This window comes from Malus sylvestris, chromosome 15 (assembly GCF_916048215.2).
Source record: "Malus sylvestris chromosome 15, drMalSylv7.2, whole genome shotgun sequence".
Classification (NCBI taxonomy): Eukaryota; Viridiplantae; Streptophyta; class Magnoliopsida; order Rosales; family Rosaceae; genus Malus; species Malus sylvestris.
Window position 1 is genome coordinate 20,387,128 of NC_062274.1, and position 21,978 is coordinate 20,409,105.

The following is a 21,978-nucleotide window of genomic DNA, read 5'->3' on the forward strand; positions in this document are numbered from 1 at the left end:
ACAACATCTTGTTGCAGAGAAACCAGTGAGAGAGAGGTGTGATCTTAGTCTAACATGGCTGGGTCTAGCGGAGGGGAGCTTCAAGCTCTGATATTCAACGGAGAAAACTTCAATTTCTGGAAAATTTGAATGAACACGATTTTCTGATCTCACGAGTTATGGAGTATTGTTGAGACAGGTTTTACTTCTCAAACAAAGGCGGAGGAAGAGAGAACAGAGGTGGAGATGAAGCTGCATCGTGAAAATTTGGTCAAGGATGCAAAGGCTCTTGGAATCATTCAAGGAGCTATATCGGATCAGATTTTTCCACGCATTGCAACTCTAGAAACTGCAAAAGCAGCATGGGATATTATAAAGTAAGAGTTCGTAGGAAACAAGTACGATATGTGAAATTACAGGGTCTTCGTCGTGATTTTGAGTACACTCATATGAGTGAAGGCGAGTCTCTAGCTGCATATTTGGCTAGGTTGTTTGATTTGATAAATCAGATGATGAGTTATGGAGAGCATCTTAGTAATCAAAGAATTGTGCAAAAGTTATTGATCAGTTTACCCAAAACAAATGATAATATAGCTTATATTATAAAGAATACTAAAGATATTGAAGTAATTGATGCTCAAGATATGGTTGCTATATTGAAAGGGTATGAACTAAGGCTAACTAGACATAGAGAAAGTAGTACTGAGCGTGCATTTGCTAGTTTGAATATCTCACCTAAAAATGGTAAATTTGGTAATCAAAATGTCAATGCTGGTGGAACAAAATTTCAAAAGAATTTCAAGTTCAAAGGGAAGTAGTGGAATAATAAGTTCACCCTAGGTGTAAGAAATGAAACTAGCAACACTGATGGTGCTTGCAAATACTATGATAGACTCTACTATGGAAAGTGTTGGATGAAAGAGAATATCAAATGTCATAAGTGTGGCAAGCTTGGCCATATTGCCAGGGTCTGTAATCTCAATAAGAATGTTCAGCAAGGGAATTTTTGCAAACAAAGTGGAGGAACCTGGAAATCTTTTTCTTGTTAAACAAACAAGTGAAGTGAAAATTGTAAGTGACATCTAGTATATAGATAGTGGATGTAGCAATCATATAACCTCCAGAGAATATCTGTTTGTGGATATTGATAGAAGTATTAAAGCAAAAGTACAAGTTGGCACATGAGTTCTAGTTGATGTGAAAGGCAAATGAACTCTTGTTATTGACACTGAGAAGGGAAAGAGGTATATAAGAGAAGTCATGCTAGTACCTGGACTTGTAGAGAATTTACTCAGTATTGGACAGATGACTGAACATAGGTATTTTCTTGTGTTTGGTGATTACAAGGTGGATATCTTTGATGACAAAACACTGACAAACTTGGTGGTTAGTGTGAAGCAAAAGAGGAACATGTGTTTTCCATTAGTGTTCAAATCCAATGATCAATTGGTATTAAAAACTAATATGCATCAGTGTGCTACAATGTGGCATACAAGGCTGGTCGTGAGTTTTTGGATGCCCAGTGCGAAAGCTCAAAATGTGCCCTTTTTTAATACTAAAATATATGTTTAAAAAAATATTTAAAGAGAGCTGGAACCCAGTCGAAGCTGGGGGGCTAGGCCCTCATGCCCAAATTATATTACTTGAGAAAATATACAACGGGGTGGACATAGTACCTAAACCCTGACAATAAAAAATATAATCATATACAACCATTCCTAGCAAAGCTCCTTGAAATTTCAACCTTTAAGAAATTGTCTTCTAGCATTTTTTGAAGCAAAATCATCAATTATATCATCAAACTCCAAGTCTTCAATCTCATCCTTTTCAATGCATAAGATTGCTAATCCATTTAGCCTATCTTGAGTCATAGTGGTCCGCAAGCAAGATTTTAATAATTTCAATTTTGAAAAACTTCTTTCTGCAGATGCCACAGTCACAGGTATAGTCAACAGTACACGATAAGCAATCAAGACATTAGGACACATGTCAGTTTCTTTTACAAAGTTTGCTATTTCTATGGATGTCCAAGGGTTATTAGAGATAAATTCTTCTTCAGGTAACATCATTTGCAACACCTGTAATTCAGAACATAAGTAAGCTCCATCTACATCCATGGTATTTCCATGTTTCAAATTTGCTTCAAGATTCATACAATTTTCTATTAGCTGTTGATCATCCAATGAAATTAACTTCGGTGCATCAAACAAGAAGCCAAAAATAGATTCAAAAGTCTTTAACTGTTCAAACCTGTTTTTCAGTTGAGAAAGAGGAATATCCACAATAACAAGAAAATAATTTGTTCTAAATGATTCTTTAGTAGATTGTTGTTCCCTCTCATTACCATCAACTTCATCATGATGTCTTTTTCTAGGTTTATGACGTTTAGTTTGAAAAACAGGGTCAATTTCCGAATCAAGTGCAATTTCTTTAGCATCACGCATAGCAGAAGCGAAACTAGTTTCTCTGTAGTTTTCAAAAAAGGTAACAAGTGCTTCCAAAGCCTTTATAGCAACATCAAGACGCATGTCTTCATATTGTAATTTTGTGCTCACCATGTTAATCTTCAACAAAATGTCATACCAAATAACCAAACTTAATACAAAATCACAACTGGAAAGTTCTCCTGATGCTAAACATCTTGCATCCCTACTCAATTGGGGATTCTCAGTAATTTCCACCAACGTAAACAATGCATTTCTAACTTGGGCTACTAGGGATTTAATTGCTTTAACACTTTCAATGTGACTTTCCCATCGAGTAGTTGACAATGATTTCAAAGTTAAACCATCAATATGTTCAAACAAAATATTCCAACGCTTTGTAGAGTTGGAAAACACCGTATATATGCATTGAAATGATCCAAAAAAGATTTTGCTTTAAGACATGAACTTACCATATCGCAAACTATTAAATTAAGACAATGAGAACCACATGGCATGTAAAAGGCTCTGGGATTTATGTCTAGCAATCTTTTCTGGACACCTTGGTGTTTCCCTTTCATGTTAGATCCATTATCATAACCTTGTCCCCACACATTATCAATATCAAGATCATGAGACTTTAGGACATCTTGCAACTCATTAAAAAGTCCTTGTCCTGATGTATCTTCCACACTTAAAAACTCTATGAAATACTCCCTTATATATATTGACCTACTTGATAAGTCAACATATCTCAAAATTAAAGTCATTTGTTCCACATGACTTGCATCAAGAGTACAATCAAGAATGATAGAAAAAAATTTGGCTTCTTTTACTGTTTTTAATGATTGCGGTTTTGACTTTTGAAACTAAAGTAATTATCAACTCATTTTGGATTTTATGGTTCAAATACTGATTCTTGGATATAAGGTTTGGATACCTAAATTATAGGAGTCTGAAGCAATTACGGGAACATGATATGGTTCTTGGATTACTTGTGATGCATGATAGTGAAGGTGTGTGTCAAGGATGAGCATTGGGAAAGAATCACATATAGTATTTTCCAAAAGAATCAACTTGGAGAGCAAAGATGTCACTGAAACCAATACACTCAGATGTGTGTGGCCCAATGCAAACATCAACAATGAGCAGAAATAGGTACTTCATTACATGCATTGATGACTACTCAAGTATGTGATGGATCTATTTCTTGAGACACAATTCAAAAGTCTTCCATGTGTTCAAGAAGTTTAAGGCTATGGTAGAGTTTCAAAGTGGTTATTCTGTGAAGAAATTGAGAACTGATAGAGGATGAGAATTCATTTCAAATGAGTTTGAAAAGTTTTGTGAATCTTTGGGGTTAGAGAGCAGCTCACTATTGCATATTCTCCACAATAGAATGGAGTTGCAGAAAGGAAAAACAGAACTATAGTGGAGATGGCTAAATGCATGCTTCATGAGAAAGACCTTTCATATAATTTCTAGGGTGAAGCAATGAACACATTTGTGTATCTGCTAAACAAGTGTCCCACAAAAGCATTGGAGAATATTACACCCTTTGAGAAGTTCAGTGGAAGAATACCTAAAATTAAACACCTGAGAGTGTTTGGCTCAGTGTGTTATTTTCTCATTCCAGGAAATTTGAGGCATAAACTAGAAGAAACTAGTGTCACTGGTATCTTCATTGGATATGGTACTTGTGAGAAAGGATATAGAGTGCTTAATTTTGAAACACATAAGATGATACTCTTAAGGGATATGATCTTTGATGAAAATGGCAAATGGCACTGGGAGAAACATAAAGTCAAGGAAGTGTGCATTCCATTTTCTGCAAATGAATCTCTGGAGATGAGTGAAGTTAATGAAGGTTTAGATTCCATAGAACATGTTGTATCTAAAGGTTCTCAAATCCAAATTGATGGTTCTCCAGCTATTGTCTCTGGTGAATCAATCAGTTATGTCTCTATACCTCAGTATGATGATACTTCACTGAGATATAGAAACTTAAGTGAGATTTATGGAAGATGCCATTTGTGTATCATTGAACCAGAATGCTATAATGAGGCTGCACGGGATGAAGCATGGAAGAAGGTAATTGAGGATGAAATATGTATGATTGAGAAGAATTAAACATGGGAATTGGTAAGGATACCATCTGATAAACCTGTGATTAGGGTAAAATGGGTGTATAAAACAAAGTTGAACTTAGATGGCTTAGTTCAAAAGAATAAAGCTAGGCTTGTTGCAAAAGGCTATGCACAAAAGCCTGGGATAGATTATAATGAAACCTTTGTACCTGTTGCAAGGTTAGACATAATAAAGACTTTGATTGCACGGGCTGTAAAGAACAAGTTGAAGCTATTTTAGCTGGATGTGAAATCAGCTTTCTTAAATGGTGTACTTGAAGAAGAGGTGTATGTAGATCAGCTAGATGGGTTCATTGTGCAATGAGAAGAGGATAAGGTTTACAAACTGCACAAAGTTTTGTATGGTTTGAAACAGACACCTAGGGCGTGGTATGGAGAGATTAATTCATACTTTGCACAGTGTGGTTTCAAAAAGAGTACCAATGAGGCAACATTGTATACCAAGTGTAGAAGAGACTCAGAGATGATTATAGTGTCCATTTATGTTGGATATATAATCTATACTGGAAGCTGTCAAGATTTAATGGATGAATTCAAAGTTGATATGATGCATAAATATGAGATGACTGATCTGGGACTCCTACATCATTTTCTTGGTATGAGAGTAATGTAAACTGAAGAATGTATTTTCATACACCAAAGAAAGTATGATTCATCTCTGTTGAAGAAATTTGGACTCCAAGTGATAAATTGTAAACTTGTGAGCACACCACTGGTACCAAGTGATAAATTGAGAAAGGAAGATGAAAGTGGAGCTGCAGATGAAGTTAAGTATAGAAAACTTGTAGGTAGTTTGTTGTATCTCATAGCAACTAGACCTGACATAATGTATGATGCATGTTTGTTAGTAAGGTTCATGCATTGTCCTACTAACAAACATTATGGGACAGCAAAGAGGGTTCTAAGATATGTTCAAGGGACTCTTGACTTTGGCTTGGAGTACAAGAAAGGGAAAATAGCAATTCTAATATGATTCTATGACAATGATTGGAGTGGTTCAAAAGAAGACATGAAAAGCACATCTGGGTATGCTTTTACCTTTGGCAGTGGAGTTTTCTCTTGGGCTTCAATCAAGCAATAATGTGTTGCTTTATCCATAGCTGAAGTAGAATATATTAGTGCATCTGAGGCAACAACAAAGATTACTTGGCTAAGGTTTGTTCGGAAGACTTTGGTGAAGTGCAATATGTGGCAACACCAATGAACTGTGACAATACTTCAGCCATAGCTATCACTAAGAATCCTATTTTTCATCATAAAACCAAGCATATAAACAGGAGGTATCATTTCATAAAGGAGGCATTGTAGCAAGTAGTGATTGATTTGGTTCACTATCCTATAAAGGAGCAAGTTGCTGATATCTTTACAAAGGCATTAGCAAGAGAGCAATTCACCAATCTCAGAGAACTTCTTGGAGTGAAATCAGTTCACAATTCAAAAGGGGCTATTAGTGTGTAAATTGTGATATGATGTGGCAGTTGTAATTCTAGCTCATATTGCTAGAATAATTAGCTAAGTGCTGATTTGGTTGTATCTTTCTTATTTGAGTCTCATAGGTCTTAAGTAAGTAAGGTGCCATGTTTCTACATCTCATAGGGTGTAAAATGGAAGGCTGAGATTGCCTTGATGTATTTTGAATACTGCCAAAAGTGTATAACCGTTAGAAGTAGAGTGATTCCTTCACTCTCACTCTTTCTAGCGCATGTCATGGTGAATGTGTGAAAATCTCAGTCATATTCTTTATTGCTCTCTCTCTCTCTCTTCTCTCTATCATCATCCTTCATTTTGTATTGAGAATTCATCTAAATTCTCTGTGAATCTGTGAAGTCATAGCTCATAGTGTACCATTTTCAGCTTACTCTAACAGTAAATGCAAATAAAATAACAATAACAAAAAGAAAATTTAATTTCCTGAAATCATAGCAAAGTTTAGAGGGTTTTCAAATGCTGCAGGAAGTGGACTTGTCACTAAGGGGTATGGAAAGCATCATATAAATGATTACACTTGACTCACTGCCTTACTGGGAAAGAAATGTGATTGAGATTTCAAATACCACTTTATAAATTTTTTTCCTTTTTCCAGTGATGTTTTTATGGCCTTAATTCCTTCATCTAATCTGCAGGCCACACTGGCCCCATTAGGGTTTCTGAAATCCTAGACTTGTAAACATCTTGTTTAAGTTATAAAATGATCGATTTAATCAATTATCATAAAGAGTTCATAATGATGTTCGGAAAAAAACAGATAATAGTCAGCTTTATTTCAGGGTTGGGAATGAATGTATTTTTCTACACTACAACAAATTGTTTTAAGCAGAAATATGATGAAAGAGGAAGAGCTTTTTAATGCATGTAATCACAATGCATTCAATTTTAAGCATTGCACGGTTGTTTAATCCATCAAACTAATCATAATTATTTTACTTTAAACTGACTCTTTGAAGAAGCAAGAAGATGAAAATAAAAGGTAATGGTACTTGTGTGCATGAACATATTGGTGGTTTTACTCACTCTTTTTATAATAAACACTAGCATATGGGCACACACAAAATGTGTGAGAATTTTTTTTAGTTTTGTTTTTGAAATAGAAGGAGAGAGGAAGAGAGTGAAAGAGAATGTAGAAGTGGGAAGTTTTTATTGTTATTATTTTTAATTAGAGATATATTAGGATTACATATAAGTGAGGCTTTGGAAAAAAAAACAGCAAAATTTGGTTGTGTGAAATTATATTTCTACCCCATATTTCTTATTCATATTATGTTTTAATTAGAGGGTTAAACTGGTAATTTCATAGGGTTTTGGTTGACAATGAATATTTTATTAATTAGTAGAGATGAACTTAAGCAACAAACACTAAATACAATTCCCAATTTTTCTTTCAGGGAAACCGCAACAGTAAAAAAATTATAATACATGTGAGTCTCATAATGAGTATCACATTATATATTAGCAACTAAGATCTCACATATGCACAACTACCTAGCATTCTCTGAAATTTAAAAGTAATGCCTTTTGTTGCAAAACTAACTATTGAGAGAGAGAATAGTGAATGTAGAGAAAAATAAAAGGGCTTGAGGAATCCTCATGCCTAGTGCCTTTATTTATACTAATTGTGATGAATTTTTTTGCCTACAAGTAATACAAAGCCTATTAAGATTTGATCTCCAAATCACATTGTGATTCCTACTTTAAGTTTACACAATCACGCCACTTAGTTCTATGGTCTAGTGGTATTCCTTTTTCACTGGTAAGTGAGAGGTCTTAGGTTCAATTCTCGCCAAAGGTGAATTTGAATCACATCATTACTAGCTTAAGACCTAGTAAGTGAGAGGTCTTAGGTTCAATTCCCCCTGAGTGTAGATATATCATTTGTTCGGAAAAAAAAAAATTGTACACAATCACATTCCAAAAGAAACACACCATCGACAATAACTTTTTTTCTTTCTTTTCTTTTTTCACGTAGTCTCTTAAATGATTAAAGATAGGATTAAGTACCCAAAACTCCCAAACTTTTTAGTGTCATTCTATTGGTCTCAACTTTTTAAACAATCCAAACAAGTACCCAATTTATTGAAAAGTAAGCCCTAGTTAATTTGACAAAAATTTAATTGGAGCTTAACGGATGTGACATTTTCAATAGGTCGGGTACTTGTTTGGAATATATAAAAAGATTGAGACCAATTTAGAATGACACTAAAATGTTGGGGGTTTTAGGTACTTCATCCTTAAAGATATAATTGCATATTTTTGTCATAGAGTTAATTTCACTTTACCCTCAAGTTCGCCACTAATTGTATATTTAGGACTCATTTGGTAATATCAGCCTGAATTAGATAACTTCCTAATCTATATTTAGTAATTATAGAATGAAGAAATAGGTGTCATATTGCATATTTTGTACAAGTTGCTTACAAAACAAAAATTAGTAATAAAGAACTAATTGTTTCAGTTCTATTAGATTAGGAATGTGATTGTGTAAATCGTAGTATATCTTGGAATATCTCTTATATTCCTATTAGGAGTTGATTACCTATTAAATGTTGTAATCCTAAAGGGAAAGGTTTTTACATATCCTACTACTATAAATAAAGGCACAATGGGGTGGAATAGAATACACCCACAATTACACATCTCTCTCATTCGCTCTACCTATTGTCACACCCCTCTTTCTATGGCCTCCATAGTTGTTCAGTAAATTATGCCTACAACACGTTATCAGCACGCTCTTGACGCTGCGCTACCAAGAGAGTTTTATCTTCCATCAGGGGAGTATTACGTTTTAATCATTCTTTTTATGATTAATTCTTATTTTATTGAATTGATCTACATGCTATTAATTCAATTTAATTTTTTTCTGTGTTGACCGTGATACAACGCATTGGAGATGCAATTCCGGCTTTATGAGAAGGATCTTTTACAAGTTCAAAGGCTTTTGTTGTTTTCTGCCAATTAGGTACGCTTAAAATAAAGTAAGATATTTGAAATGACCTTTGAAGCTTGAAAACATTCCCCATGATGCATGAACCCCCTATGTTTATATTTTCCTTCCGATATATATATATATATATATATATATTGTATATGGTCATATATTTGTCAATATATATATTTTTTTTTTGCATCTCACAATTAAATTGTTATGTGGAATATGTGAGTCAAAGTATCAAATTAAATTAGAAGCAAATATGGGTTTCCTATACCCTAAGGGATTTTCGAAAAAAAAGGGAATTGGGCATGGTGCGGCACACCCATTGCACAATCACTGTGCAAACAGAAACCAAGCTTCGGCCTAAGGTCAATTTGATGGGTCTGAAGCCCTTAACATGTTTGTACCTTGACCCATGGCCTGCTGCTTTTTCTCTAACCGAACCAAGCCTCGACTTGGGTTCCAGGCAGCCCAGGCCTACAACCTTCATCTAATCTAGCCCAGTTGGCTAAGTTTTCTACCACGGCCCGTGTATTTCACACAGCCCACATGGTTAGGCTTGGTCCTTGCAGCCAGCCTATGAGGCTGGGATTAACTCTTGTGTGCCCAGAACCCACAACCAGCTTGCGCTGGACCTCACCCGTACCCCCCTTTCGGCCTATATTTGAAACCCAGCTACTGTTGGGATTTCACAATACCCCCGTGACCTGAAGTTCACACCCGAGGCCCTTTTTGGGCCCTGCCTTTTCTACTTAAGGCACCCAACCTGTGCCCCTTACCTACGACACCTAGCCCAAATTATTTTGGAGCTATACTTTCGATCCAATAATATTATTTTGCTTCTACAATCAACCATGTATGGCCCGATTTATTGAATTAATTAAAAGTGACCTGCAGTCCATTAATCTAATAATGAATCCAAAATTATTGACCTGAAAATCATTTTTGGACATTAATGATTCAATAATTTATTTTTATACTCTGAACCGTTGACATACTTTCGTAGTCTCGAAGCATTCACACTTGATTTCTTGAAGCAACCCAAAACCACTACACTTAGTTATATATTGCATTTTGTGTTCTTGCAGGAACCTCTCTTTTATGAATTAAACGTTCATAAACTAAATTGAACCTGTAGTTTCAAATTTAGTGCATTTGAAACCCGAAGTTTTCATAAAACAATACACCCATGAAAACCCGACGTTTTTCATGAAAACCATGTCTTAGAACTCGAATGTTCTAACTTTGATGCATATGGATGATTCATTCCCATAACACCAATCATAATCTTGTTCCCTCCAAATCCAATGGATTGTTGAACCGTCACAAGTTCGATTTTCTTGATTTGAACGTTTCTAAGAGAAACCACTTTAGGTGGGGTACAACACGTGAATCTCCATTTGACTATTAAGAAGCTGAGAAACCATTGAAGCCAACAATGGCAAGGAAGAGCTGAATAAGCCTCCGCCATGATATTCATTTGAAGACTTATGCCCGAAGCATTACCAACGGAAGTACCTCTTGAACGACGATTCCATGGCTCTTTGGCTCGCTTTTATGGACCGTTTATTCATGAAAGACATTGCCTGAAGCACACCATGATTATGTCCATAAATGAGTACAATTCTGAAGTTTATAAATCTGATTGAATTTTGACTGGAGAATACTTTTCTCGTCCTTCCTTGTTTCTAACTCGCCCTTGAAGCAGCAGTGTAGATAGTGGAAGTTTACCAAATTCTCAGATCTGATTACTACCACAAACATGAGAGAAAGGTATGGACCCAGTTTGGCTAGAGTCTATCGAATTACTCAACCCAGTTCGGTCAAAGCCTACCGAATGGTGATGCACTGCTTCGACAAGGATACACTGAATGGCATATTCTCTCACAATCCAATTTCGAGTTTGTTTTTACAACATATGGTAGAATCAGGCCTGCCAAGGTGTGGCATCATGCCCGAAACATGATCATTGGTACCTAAGACCTAAAACTTCAAGAATAAGGGCAAATATTCTCAAGCCTTAACCCTGCAGAATCTATTTATGTCTCGATGAAATAGACCATTGGTTATGCACCTGTTCGTGCCCCAACCAATGTTGTTAAGGAGTACCATTCTAGTAGTCAATACGTGAGACTAATTTTGCTCCACCAAACATCGTTGAAAGAGCAGAATTTTGACATGGATGGCCTTGTTGGCCGAATCCCCTTAAGTTAACCATTTACTTTGTGAACTTTCCATGTTCTTGGATTCACGTTTGGTGTATGTTTTACTTATATAGTTCTCGAATATAAGTTAATTGAATCATGTTTCTTAATACATGTGACCAATTCAATTAAACACGTAATTAGGTAGGAATATGGGAAAGTTAGTTGTCTGGATGAATATGTACTACGCATACTAACTTTACACCTAAATCACATCTCTAACAACGACTTCAGGTCTATCCAACCTGATTAAGAGCATTGGCACACTTCTCGTTGTATGAATGGTACTGTATCACCATTTAAGGGACCTTTAATTCTCCCTGTCGTTAAGTTTTTAAGGATATTCAAGATGACAATGATCATAAATGAAACCACTGAAGAAAATAGAGTGAAATATCCTTGAACCACCTCCAAAAATGAGCCTGAAGCTTTGATTTGGGGCCAATAAATTGTCTCCCAACTGGAAACACGTCACGTGTGGCCAGCCTGGAGCTTGGTGATTGAGCAGTTTACTTGTTTTGGCACGACCTTTTGGGACACTTAGGTCGCACAATGATGCTACGACGCATCTCCTTAACCGAAGTAAGGATCTTATGCCTACAAGCACACTTTGCCAAAACCCACTCATTTTGGGAAATTTGATTTCTAAATCATCCCTAGCAAAGATACGAAATCACCCATTTGTTCACAGTGGATTCAAGGGAATATATGTGGACTAATCCAACCAAAATGCGGACCATATAAATACTTATGGTTTTGGTTGATGAATCAACAAACTGGTCACATGTTTGTCCACACACATAGCTGCTAAACCTCTTGGCCGATTAAAGGTTCACCACCCTACTTATCCCTTAAAGTCCGAGAGACTGGATAATGTCAAAGAGTTTACATCGACGGTTTTCGATAAAGTATTGCATGTATTTTGGGTTTATAATTCAACATCGAATTTCCATGTTCATCCCTAATAGCCTCGCCTAGTGATCATAAAGCACAATTTAAATGATCGCTCGAATTTTGGTAAACGTACCAAGTTTTCGGTTTTTGCATAGGGCTATGTAATCTTGTACGCAGCTATGTTGGTCCGCATTAAGGCCCACTGCCACCCAACCTATATGATGTTACAGTTGGTTGCTAGGTATGAACCTGATGATTTTTGTATTTACGCATTTGGGTGAGCATTCCATGTGCCAAGTTATGCCGCCGCAACGTACCACCATGAGTCCTCAAAGAATGATGTGTATCTTTTGTCGATCATGATTCTCTTTCACACTAGCTCTCTTCGAGCCCTTGCATGCGATCTCTTTACCGCTTATTTACTGGTTGTCACTTTAATGAGACAGTCTTCCCACCATTAGGAGGAGATGAGAACGTTAACGTTCCTGTAGAACAGCGCGAATTTACGTGGACGTTGCCCACTATGTCTCATCTCGATCCTCATACCGCACAAGTGTGATAAGCAAGTGAAAGAATTCTAGTTTTTAGAATGTTGCTCCAAACGTATTCGTCTGATCTAGCTAAAGCGACGAGATCATATACCAGCTGCAAACATGCATGCAAGGATAGACGTTCTTAATGGACGTCGAGTCAACATCCCTGGAAGGTGTGCCGCCCTTGTTGGACGGTCCAGTACACTGACAGATAGCCAATCAATCTGTCTTGGCCTGGAGCACGACAAATCATTCGGTTCGTATGATTCACTTCCCTAAAAGAAGAAGACACAACACAACAATGAATCCATACTTGATCGCTGTCTCAAATCATTTCCATCTCATGAGATTAATCCGGATTTCTCCCGAAACTTAAAGTTCTTAGTCCAGTATATTAGTTTGAATAAGCTAAATGAAATTGAAATGAGATTATCATCGATGATGTTTTCACTTATATGGTAGCTATCAACATAAATGAAAAGCGACGATATCGAACCGTGTTCCATTTGATTAAGTGACAATGTAGAACTGATTGGACAATTGAAAATACAATCTAGGTCAAATTCCTTACCAAAGTGTGTATTGGACCTGTTGTCCCTACACTGCCTAAGATAACCCTGTTGTGTTACAAGTGGGAAATGAAGCGTTATGAGATGAATGAAATAGTGCAATATGATGCACACTTTACGGCGCAAGGTTTCTCTTAAGCGTCATGTGATTGATAGCAGTATTATGAAATGTGGTTAGTGTTTTCTCCATGGGGATATAGATACGGAGATTTACATGTAAGTTCCCGAAGAATTACATGGACTGGTTTAAATAGTTCCAAAACTACGGAACACCCTCTTAACTTGTTTGAGGCGTTCACTTACAATCTGACGGATGTGGTATACCCGTCTAAGTGATTATTTGATCAGTCATGGATGAATTATGCCCTTACGTGTTAAACTATAAAGTCTTATTCCAAATTGCTAGAGTTACAGTTTATGTCATTGACACAAATCTCACTAAGACTCCATAAGAGCTTGAGAAAACTGCTTCGCACCTGAAGATGGAATTTAAGATGAAAGATCATGGGAAAACTCGTTTATGCCTTGACCTGAAGTTGAAGCATTGTTTTGACGATATTTTGGTCTACCAGTCGAACTACACCCCGAATGTGTTACCCTTGAGTATACCTATGATCGTCCATACGTTATATGCAAATGGGACCCTTGAAGAGGTTATGGAATCCAAAATTCCATATCTAAGTTCAACTTTGCACTTCGTTGTACTTAGCTCATTGTATTTAGACAGGATATCTCATTCACTGTTGATCTTGGTAAAGATGCCGCACCGCACCTACATGCAACCACTGAATTGGTATTAAAGACGTACCATGAAGGTACTACGAGGGCAAATCCCAATGCATCTCGAGTGGATCCAACCCCCCTGATCCTCGGAATGATGCTTGCCTTGTTTGTTATGCTGACGCTGGTTACTTATCAAACTCGCACAGGGTAAAATCCCCAAATGGTTATATCTTTACCGTTAGAGATATCGCAATATCTTGGAGGTCCACAATATGACCTTAGTTGCGAAATCTTTGAATCATTCCAAGACTCAACTCACTTCACTACACCACAAGTGAGACATGGTTAGGAGTTCTTGTTGAGCATATTCGAAGAACTTGCTGTGTTTTCATCCATCGTTGAGTCCTGATGATGATCCATGAAGACTATGCCGTATATATCCACCCGACCAAGCCATGATATATCAACAAAGTCAACACCAAGACATATTACATCTACATCAGCAAAGCATTAGGAGATTGAAGGCATGCAAGCCGATCCCAGACAACTTTGTCGACCTCTACACGACGTCACTGCCGAAGTCAACCTTCCAGAAGCTTGTCCGAGGAATTGGTATGCCTAACTATCCTATGTGATGCTTGTAGTTCTCATTTGGAAGTTATGTCAAACTCAGGGGGAGTATCCAGAAATATACTCACTTGATCTTAAAGTACTCTTTTTCCCTACGATTAGGAGCATTTTTCCCACTGGGTTTTTGCTACCTAACTTGGTTTTAACAAGGCACCCATCCTGGACTGATCATACCCTTGTGAGTTCTTCTACTTGCGTCCAAAAGATGTGTAGTATTGACTTAATGCAACTTTTCACTTTTCTCCTTAGTCTTTGGGTTTTCTCCTACCTTGGGTTTTACCATAGGAAGATTTTGTGAGTTTTACCTTTTTATGCATTCTTCCGTTGATCTGAGACTCGCATTCGCTCATTGTGCCGACGACTTCATCAACTATGCTTGCTTTATCACTAAAGACCTGATGCGCCATTTACTTAAGTATTTACACACTCAAGGGGGGGTGTTGCAGTCCTATTAGATTAGGAATGTGATTGTGTAAATCCTAGTATATCTTGGAATATCTCTTATATTCCTGTTAGGAGTTGATTACCTATTAAATGTTGTAACCTAAAGGGAAAGGTTTCTACCTATCCTACTACTATAAATAAAGGCACAATGGGGTGGAATAGAATACACCCACAATTACACATCTCTTTCATTTTCTCTACCTATTGCCGCACCCCTCTCTCTACCTATTGCCGCACCTCCTTCCCCCTGAGTGTAGATATATCATTTGTTCGGAAAAAAAAAAGTGTTCACAATCATATTCCAAAAGAAACACACCATCGACAATAACTTTTTTTCATTTTTCTTTTTTCACTTAGTCTCTTAAATGATTAAAGATAGGATTAAGTACCCAAAACTCCCAAAATTTTTAGTGTCATTCTAAATTGGTCTCAACTTTTTAAACAATCCAAACAAGTACCCAACTTATTGAAAAGTAAGCCCTAGTTAATTTGACAAAAATTTAATTGGAGCTTAACGGATGTGACATTTTCAATAGGTTGGGTACTTCTTTGGAATATTTACAAAGATTGAGACCAATTTAGAATGACACTAAAATGTTGGGGGTTTTAGGTACTTCATCCTTAAAGATATAATTGCATATTTTTGTCATAGGGTTAATTTCACTTTGCCCTCAAGTTCGCCACTAATTGTATATTTAGGACTCGTTTGGTAATATCAGCCTGAATTAGATAACTTCCTAATCTATATTTAGTAATTATAGAATGAAGAAATAGGTGTCATATTGCATATTTTGTACAAGTTGCTTACAAAACAAAAATTAGTAATAAAGAACAAATATTTCTTCTAATCCTACATTTTTTGTTGGAAATGCTAAGAATACATTTTCTTCATAACTAATCTATGTGTTACCCTCGGAAAAAAAAATCTATGTGTTACCTTTTTTTGGATAAAATATACAAGTTAACATCCCTTTAATCATTCAACATCTATTAAACTTAGCAATTATTTAATTTCAACTGGCATGCCCTGGATCCGAGGTCGGTGAAAAAAAATCCGAATCCAAAACACGAGCTTAAGTAAATAAAAAGGAAAAAAAAAAAAGAAACTGAAACGGATGAAAAATAAATTCATTCTATAAAAAGAAAGTCAAGAATTCTTTACACGGCTACAAAGAAGATAAAAAATAAATAAACTTCTAACCTCACATCTAATTCAATTTCATCCTGCTTACTCTCTTGACTGTCTAGTTTAAAAACTTGCATAACAATATAGGGCTAACCCCAAGGAAAGTCCCGATTGGCCTGTAGTTTATGGGCTGTAAAAGTCAATATGGCTCAGTCCTCAGACGACTTAGAAATTTTACAAGAGCCCATTAAAAACCCAATGACCACGTTCTCCATTTTGTCGGGTTAACCCAACCCAAACTATAGTGGGCCCCACTGAAACTTCAGAGCAAGTGGCACCACACCGTGGCAATTTACAAGCGACAAAAGTCGCGTGTGTGAATCCAAATCTCTGTGTCTCCATTCTCCGCGATCAGAATTTCCCAAATCTGAGAAACTTCACCCAATCGCTAATCAGAACACCCAAAAGATGGCGTCATCCACCTTCAGCGGCGATGAAACGGCACCGTTCTTCGGCTTTCTCGGCGCGGCGGCCGCCCTCGTCTTTTCCTGTAAGATAAAAAATCTCCAACTTTCCCTCCAAATCTAACTCCGATATCGTTTCATTTCTGCTTAAAATTGATGATTGAGAGGAGATTTTGGCCAATTTAGGCATGGGAGCGGCGTACGGGACGGCGAAGAGCGGCGTGGGAGTGGCGTCGATGGGGGTGATGAGGCCGGAGCTGGTGATGAAGTCGATTGTTCCGGTTGTTATGGCGGGAGTGTTGGGTATCTACGGTTTGATCATTGCTGTGATTATCAGCACTGGGATTAACCCAAAGGCCAAATCTTACTACCTCTTCGATGGGTACGCCCACCTCTCCTCCGGTCTCGCTTGTGGACTTGCCGGACTTTCCGCCGGAATGGCCATCGGCATCGTCGGGGATGCCGGTGTTAGGTAAATTTGCTTCCATCTGTTTCTGCTGCTTTGTTCGAGTATGTTTTTGTGCGACCAAAGTTTTGATCGTTTGTGGATTTGGCAATAATTGTCGGTTTTGTTGTTATGCGTTTGGATTGTGAGGATTTTAAACTGCCAGAAATTCAAAATTCTAGCCAAAAAAATTCAAATTACTCTACTCTATTTACTGATAAAATTACTGGAAAATAGATGTTGGGTATGAGAGTTTTTCAATGGTTCTTATAGAAGAAAGACTACATTTTTACCTTGTTAGAGTGATCTTGTTTGAGTGATCAAATCACATCCAACGTCTTTTCTGTTTCGGCTGTCATGTATGCCGTTCCACGTGTTGGTATATGGTCCAGCCCACGATCAATGTTCTAGATTATTCTAGTAAGCAAGTGAGGTGGTTGGAGCATGCTAGACAATTCTAGCATGTTATTAAGTTGATGGAAGAAGCTAGAGAGTACTAGCTTGCTTTGTTGCAAATGGAAAGATCTAGAAGCTACAATTTTGTGGCTAGTCTAGAATTTTCTATGCTAGAGGTTTGAAGAATACACTAGAAACTAGTAGAATGTCAAACCCTCACTTATAAATATAGGTGTGATGTTGTAGTGAAGCAACCAATTAAGAACCAAGTGTGAGTAGCAAAGGATCAAGTTCAAAGCTAGAGTTCCACTCCAAGAGTGAGAGTGAGAGTGTTCCATTACACATTGTGAGTGAAGTTTAGAGTGATAGAAAGTGTGTGTCATACTTTCTTGTATCCATCAAGCCTTGTCTTTGGGTTGGTAAGACTACTCTTATTGTACTCATCTTTTTCATATAGTGAAGATTGATCCTTGTTTCATGGACGTAGGCATAAATTGCCGAACCACATAAATTCTTGGTGTCCATTTTCTACTTTACCTTGTGCATTCTCTATCTTGTGGTACCGACATTCCTAACACCACGAATTTTAGAATGGATGTTCCCTGAACTGTTTATTTGATTCATGCCTTCTGCTGCTATGTTTTTTGGTTTTGACTGCCTGCAAGCAGTTCATTTGGATTGCTCCTCGCTTTCTTCTTGTTTAATTGGTCTATTTTCTTTTCTTCGACAGAGGGTCGAGTTGATCTAGTTGCTTGAGAATGTTTCTAATGCAATTTGTTTGTTCTGCAGGGCAAACGCACAACAGCCCAAGCTTTTTGTTGGGATGATTCTCATTCTCATCTTTGCTGAAGCTTTGGCTTTGTACGGTCTTATTGTCGGTATCATCCTTTCATCCCGATCTGGACAGTCCAGAGCAGATTAGAGATAACATTTCTGTCGGCTCCCTATGTGAATGTTGTGGTTACTCACATGTTTGTGATGCTCATTCACAGTGTGCAGTGTCGCGTCGAGTTACTCGTCTTGCATAGGTGGGAAGAAAGATCCTTTTTCCGATTGTAGAATTCCGAGCGAATTGTCTCTGAATAAAGCTTTTAATTAGCTGCTTCTTCTTCTTCTACCTTTTTTCTTTCTTTTACATATTAGTTTGGTATCATGTAGAAATCGTCATTGTGGAATTGTCCACAGAAGGTCGTTTATGTTTCTGATCATCACATTCAATGGTATTACTATAATTTGATTATTTGTACTAGGAAATGCATAATACTTCAATAACCTTAAATGGGTTGAATTGTTGGTTGTAAGGGGGAGGGGATGGTTGAATCCGCACCGAGGTGCATAGACATGATTGCTTTCCGCCATTGCAGTCAAGCACCATCTGCTTATTTAGAAACGTAATCTAACTTATCCTATAAAGTCGTTGGTCACCTTGATTTTTTTTTCGGCGTTTCCGGCCAAATTTTCTTATTGCTCCAATTACGAAAGTTACTCTCCGCAACTTTATGTCTGTAGTGCCCAAATTCCAAATTTGTGATATAATGGAAAACTTAAGGAGTGAATACGAACCCTAATCTATCAAAGTTGGAGATAAACACCATGATGTTTCCTCCCATCAAATTCTAAGATTATCTCCACACATCAGCCTCCTTGTTCTCAACTATGCCTCCTTTGCAGCATTTATCATGCTGGTCCGTTCCGTGATCAATGAACTCCTCCCCTATGAAGTCCGCCACTACATCTACAAAGCACTCAGGCGCCTTGTCGGTGCTCGCCCCACTTCCAACCTAACTCTCCTCATCCACGAGAAAACCAGCGGAACACCAAACCAAGTCCACGAAGCTGCTGAGCTCTAACTCCAAACCAAGGTCAGTCCCTCCGCTAAATGCCTTGAACTCAGCAAAACACCACGGCAAAAGAAGGCCAGCCCTTCTATTGACAAAACAAGAGAATCGTAGACACATTCGATGGCGTTAGACTAAATGGCATTTCGTCTGCACTGAACTGCAGTCCTGGGCGACCGCAACCTGTATGCTCCTTTTGTTGAAAAGCGTGACTTTGAGCTAGGATTCCACAAGAAACACGGAGAAAAAGTGGGCGACTCTTACGTACACCATCTTACCACTATAATATGAATGGAAACTGGGGAGCATCGACGAATCTTGGGCACCCGGCTACGTTTGAGACAATAGCGATGGAACCGGGGCTTATGAGAATGATTGTTGAGGAGCTGAATGGGATTGTGAGGAGGGAGTTATACAAGAAGGTGGTCAAGGCTTGGAAACGAGGCTACTTGTTGTATGGTCCTCCCGGCACTGGAAAATCTAGCTTGATCGGGGCCACAGCGAATTATCTCAAGTTTGATGTGTACGATTTGGAGCTTTCTAGTATGCACATCGACCTTGAATTGAAGAATATCTTGTTGTCTACTAAACATTGTTCGATTTTGGTGGTTGAGGATATTGATTGCAGCATTGATATGCAAAATCAAGAATCGGAGGAACAAACTGAGGAGCCTACCACCAAGCTCACAGTTTCAGGCTTGCTCAATTTCATAGATGGTCACTATATTCGTGAGCAGCTGCAATCCAAGGTGATTCAAACGCCGTAAACTTGTAGTCATGTCAGATAGCTGATATGTTCACCAAGTCCTTAGCTTCTACTCAGTTTCAGTCTCTACTTTCCAAGTTTGGATCAATCAATCCCCTTGATCCAGCTTGAGGGGGAGTATTGGAAGATTCTGTATGGTTGTAGTATGGTTGTAGCTGCCACCTTACCTAGTTGTTTTTAGGGTTACGATTACCACCTTGCCGAAAGCTTGTAATAGTTGTCTTTTTCCTTTCAATCATCTCATAGGGTTGTTAGGTATGGCCTAAAGCATGGAGAGGGTTGCGTAGTTGATTGATCTCTCCTACTTTTGCCCTTCTAAATATCCTTGTTTCCTTGTAATCTTTCCTTACAACATCAACATACAACTTTTCATCAAAATTCATAATGGTTCTGTGAGGAGGCGGGAGCTCAAGAGAGTGATTGTAGAGGATTTGGAGAGGTTTGTGAGGAGGCGGGAGTTTTATATGAAGGTAGGGAAGGCTTGGAAAAGAGGCTACTTATGGTCCTCCTGGGGTTAATCAAGGGCATAGAGGTCAATGGTGATGGATCCGGAGCTCAAGAGAAGGATTTTAGAGGATTTTGATAGGTTTTGTGAGGAGGAAGGGGTTATTTAAAAAGGTGGGGAAAGCTTGTAAAAGAGGGTACTTGTTGCATGGCCCTCCTGGCACTGAAAATCGAGCTAATTGTCTCAAGTTTGATGTGTCTGATTTGAAGCTCACTAGTAATAACTTGCAAGAACATGACCACCATAACTTGCAAGAGTGAAGTCTGTTGTGTCATTTAATCACCATATGACCACCATATGGGAGTCGTGAGTTCAATTCAACTGCTATTGATTTGGTTTGTAGTATGCTGAACATGGTTGAATTCCACGTTTACAGTTCTCATCCCTCATTCAGCAAAACTCTTCCTTTTTGGTGCTTTTAATCTCCTTATCACGTGGCTTTTTAGTGTTATTATCTTTTATTTATATTTTTCCCCCTTTGTTCTTTTTTCCCCTATTTTTCCTTGACTTACTTAAATACCCTTGGAGATGATGAATTGGTCTTCAGTTGTTTTATGTTGTATGGGCATTGTTATCCAATTACCTTGGTTAAGGGACACCAAAGTCCACATTTAGTAAAGACTAGCCTCTCCGTACGCGTTCACGCGCATGTGAGAGTCATTTTTCATCATGGGCGCTACGCACCCCTTAAAATGTGTTACTTTAGTTGTTTTCTTATTTGCCCATCCAAAGTTTTTTATTTTGAATGACTAACACTTATTTTCCACCAAATTTGTGAGAGGCCAACACTAATATTTCCTCCTATCTTTTCAATAGATAACTTGATCGCTCGTATTTTCTCTTTTGATTAGAAGTAGTAAGCACAACCCTAGAACCAAGGAATATGTTAGAAGTAGTAAGCGCAACCCTGGAACCAAGGAATATGTTAGCACAACCCTACAAGTTCGTACCTATATATTTTAATTTACTCATTTATTGTTAGATTCAAGGACAAAGAGCACTCTTTGGACCTTTTTTTTCTTAGAATGAAATAGCAAGAGGCATTTTTTTAATCACAGATGCTATGCACATCTCAAGATGACTTGCATTAGTTGTTAATCATTATAATTGTGAAGATATATATGAAAAAAGTGTGATACCAAGTTCAGAGATAAGGGGTGAAATATGCTAGATGGCTACACTTAACGGGAAGCATAAAGTCATAGCTATTATTGCGGTCCTTGTGGATACTTTCTCACACATAGCAGTGTCTTTAACTATTTTCTCCACGTTACTTTCGCAAGCATGTACATATATTAACTTCTCTTTTTTCTTTGTATTTTAAAATCTAGTGACTTGGAAATTTTTTACCTGAGTGCTCGTGATGTTTTATTAGTCATTTTATAAAAAAGGAACTTTTTATAGTACATACATGAAAACTAAAAAAATTATGAAATGATTGAAGATAAAATTATGGTCATCAACAT

General features: G+C 37.5%; 2 protein-coding genes across 2 annotated transcripts; one reads left to right on the forward strand and one right to left on the reverse strand.

The window, feature by feature from the left end:
* Positions 1-1,655: 1,655 nt before the first annotated feature.
* Positions 1,656-3,172, reverse strand: LOC126602781 (uncharacterized). Its single transcript, XM_050269650.1, has 3 exons — positions 2,876-3,172; positions 1,783-2,543; positions 1,656-1,662 (listed from the first exon to the last, which is right to left on the reverse strand). The coding sequence occupies exons 1-3, from the start codon at positions 3,170-3,172 to the stop codon at positions 1,656-1,658; spliced, it is 1,065 nt and encodes a 354-aa protein (XP_050125607.1).
* Positions 3,173-16,472: 13,300 nt separating this feature from the next.
* Positions 16,473-18,691, forward strand: LOC126604888 (V-type proton ATPase 16 kDa proteolipid subunit-like). Its single transcript, XM_050272214.1, has 3 exons — positions 16,473-16,648; positions 16,749-17,034; positions 18,193-18,691. Exons 1-3 carry the CDS (start codon positions 16,567-16,569, stop codon positions 18,323-18,325), a joined length of 501 nt encoding a protein of 166 aa, XP_050128171.1. The 5' UTR covers positions 16,473-16,566; the 3' UTR covers positions 18,326-18,691.
* The last annotated feature ends 3,287 nt before the right edge of the window (positions 18,692-21,978 follow it).

Excerpts from the sequence above, each read along its gene's own strand:
- LOC126602781 (XM_050269650.1), bottom strand. The coding sequence starts at position 3,172 with ATGACTTTAATTTTGAGATATGTTGACTTATCAAGTAGGTCAATATAT. Across the intron at positions 2,544-2,875 it reads ATTTAATAGTTTGCGATATG|ATTAACATGGTGAGCACAAA; the intron begins GTAAGTTCATGT and ends ATTTTGTTGAAG.
- LOC126604888 (XM_050272214.1), top strand. The coding sequence starts at position 16,567 with ATGGCGTCATCCACCTTCAGCGGCGATGAAACGGCACCGTTCTTCGGC. Across the intron at positions 16,649-16,748 it reads GGCCGCCCTCGTCTTTTCCT|GCATGGGAGCGGCGTACGGG; the intron begins GTAAGATAAAAA and ends TGGCCAATTTAG. Across the intron at positions 17,035-18,192 it reads GTCGGGGATGCCGGTGTTAG|GGCAAACGCACAACAGCCCA; the intron begins GTAAATTTGCTT and ends TTTGTTCTGCAG.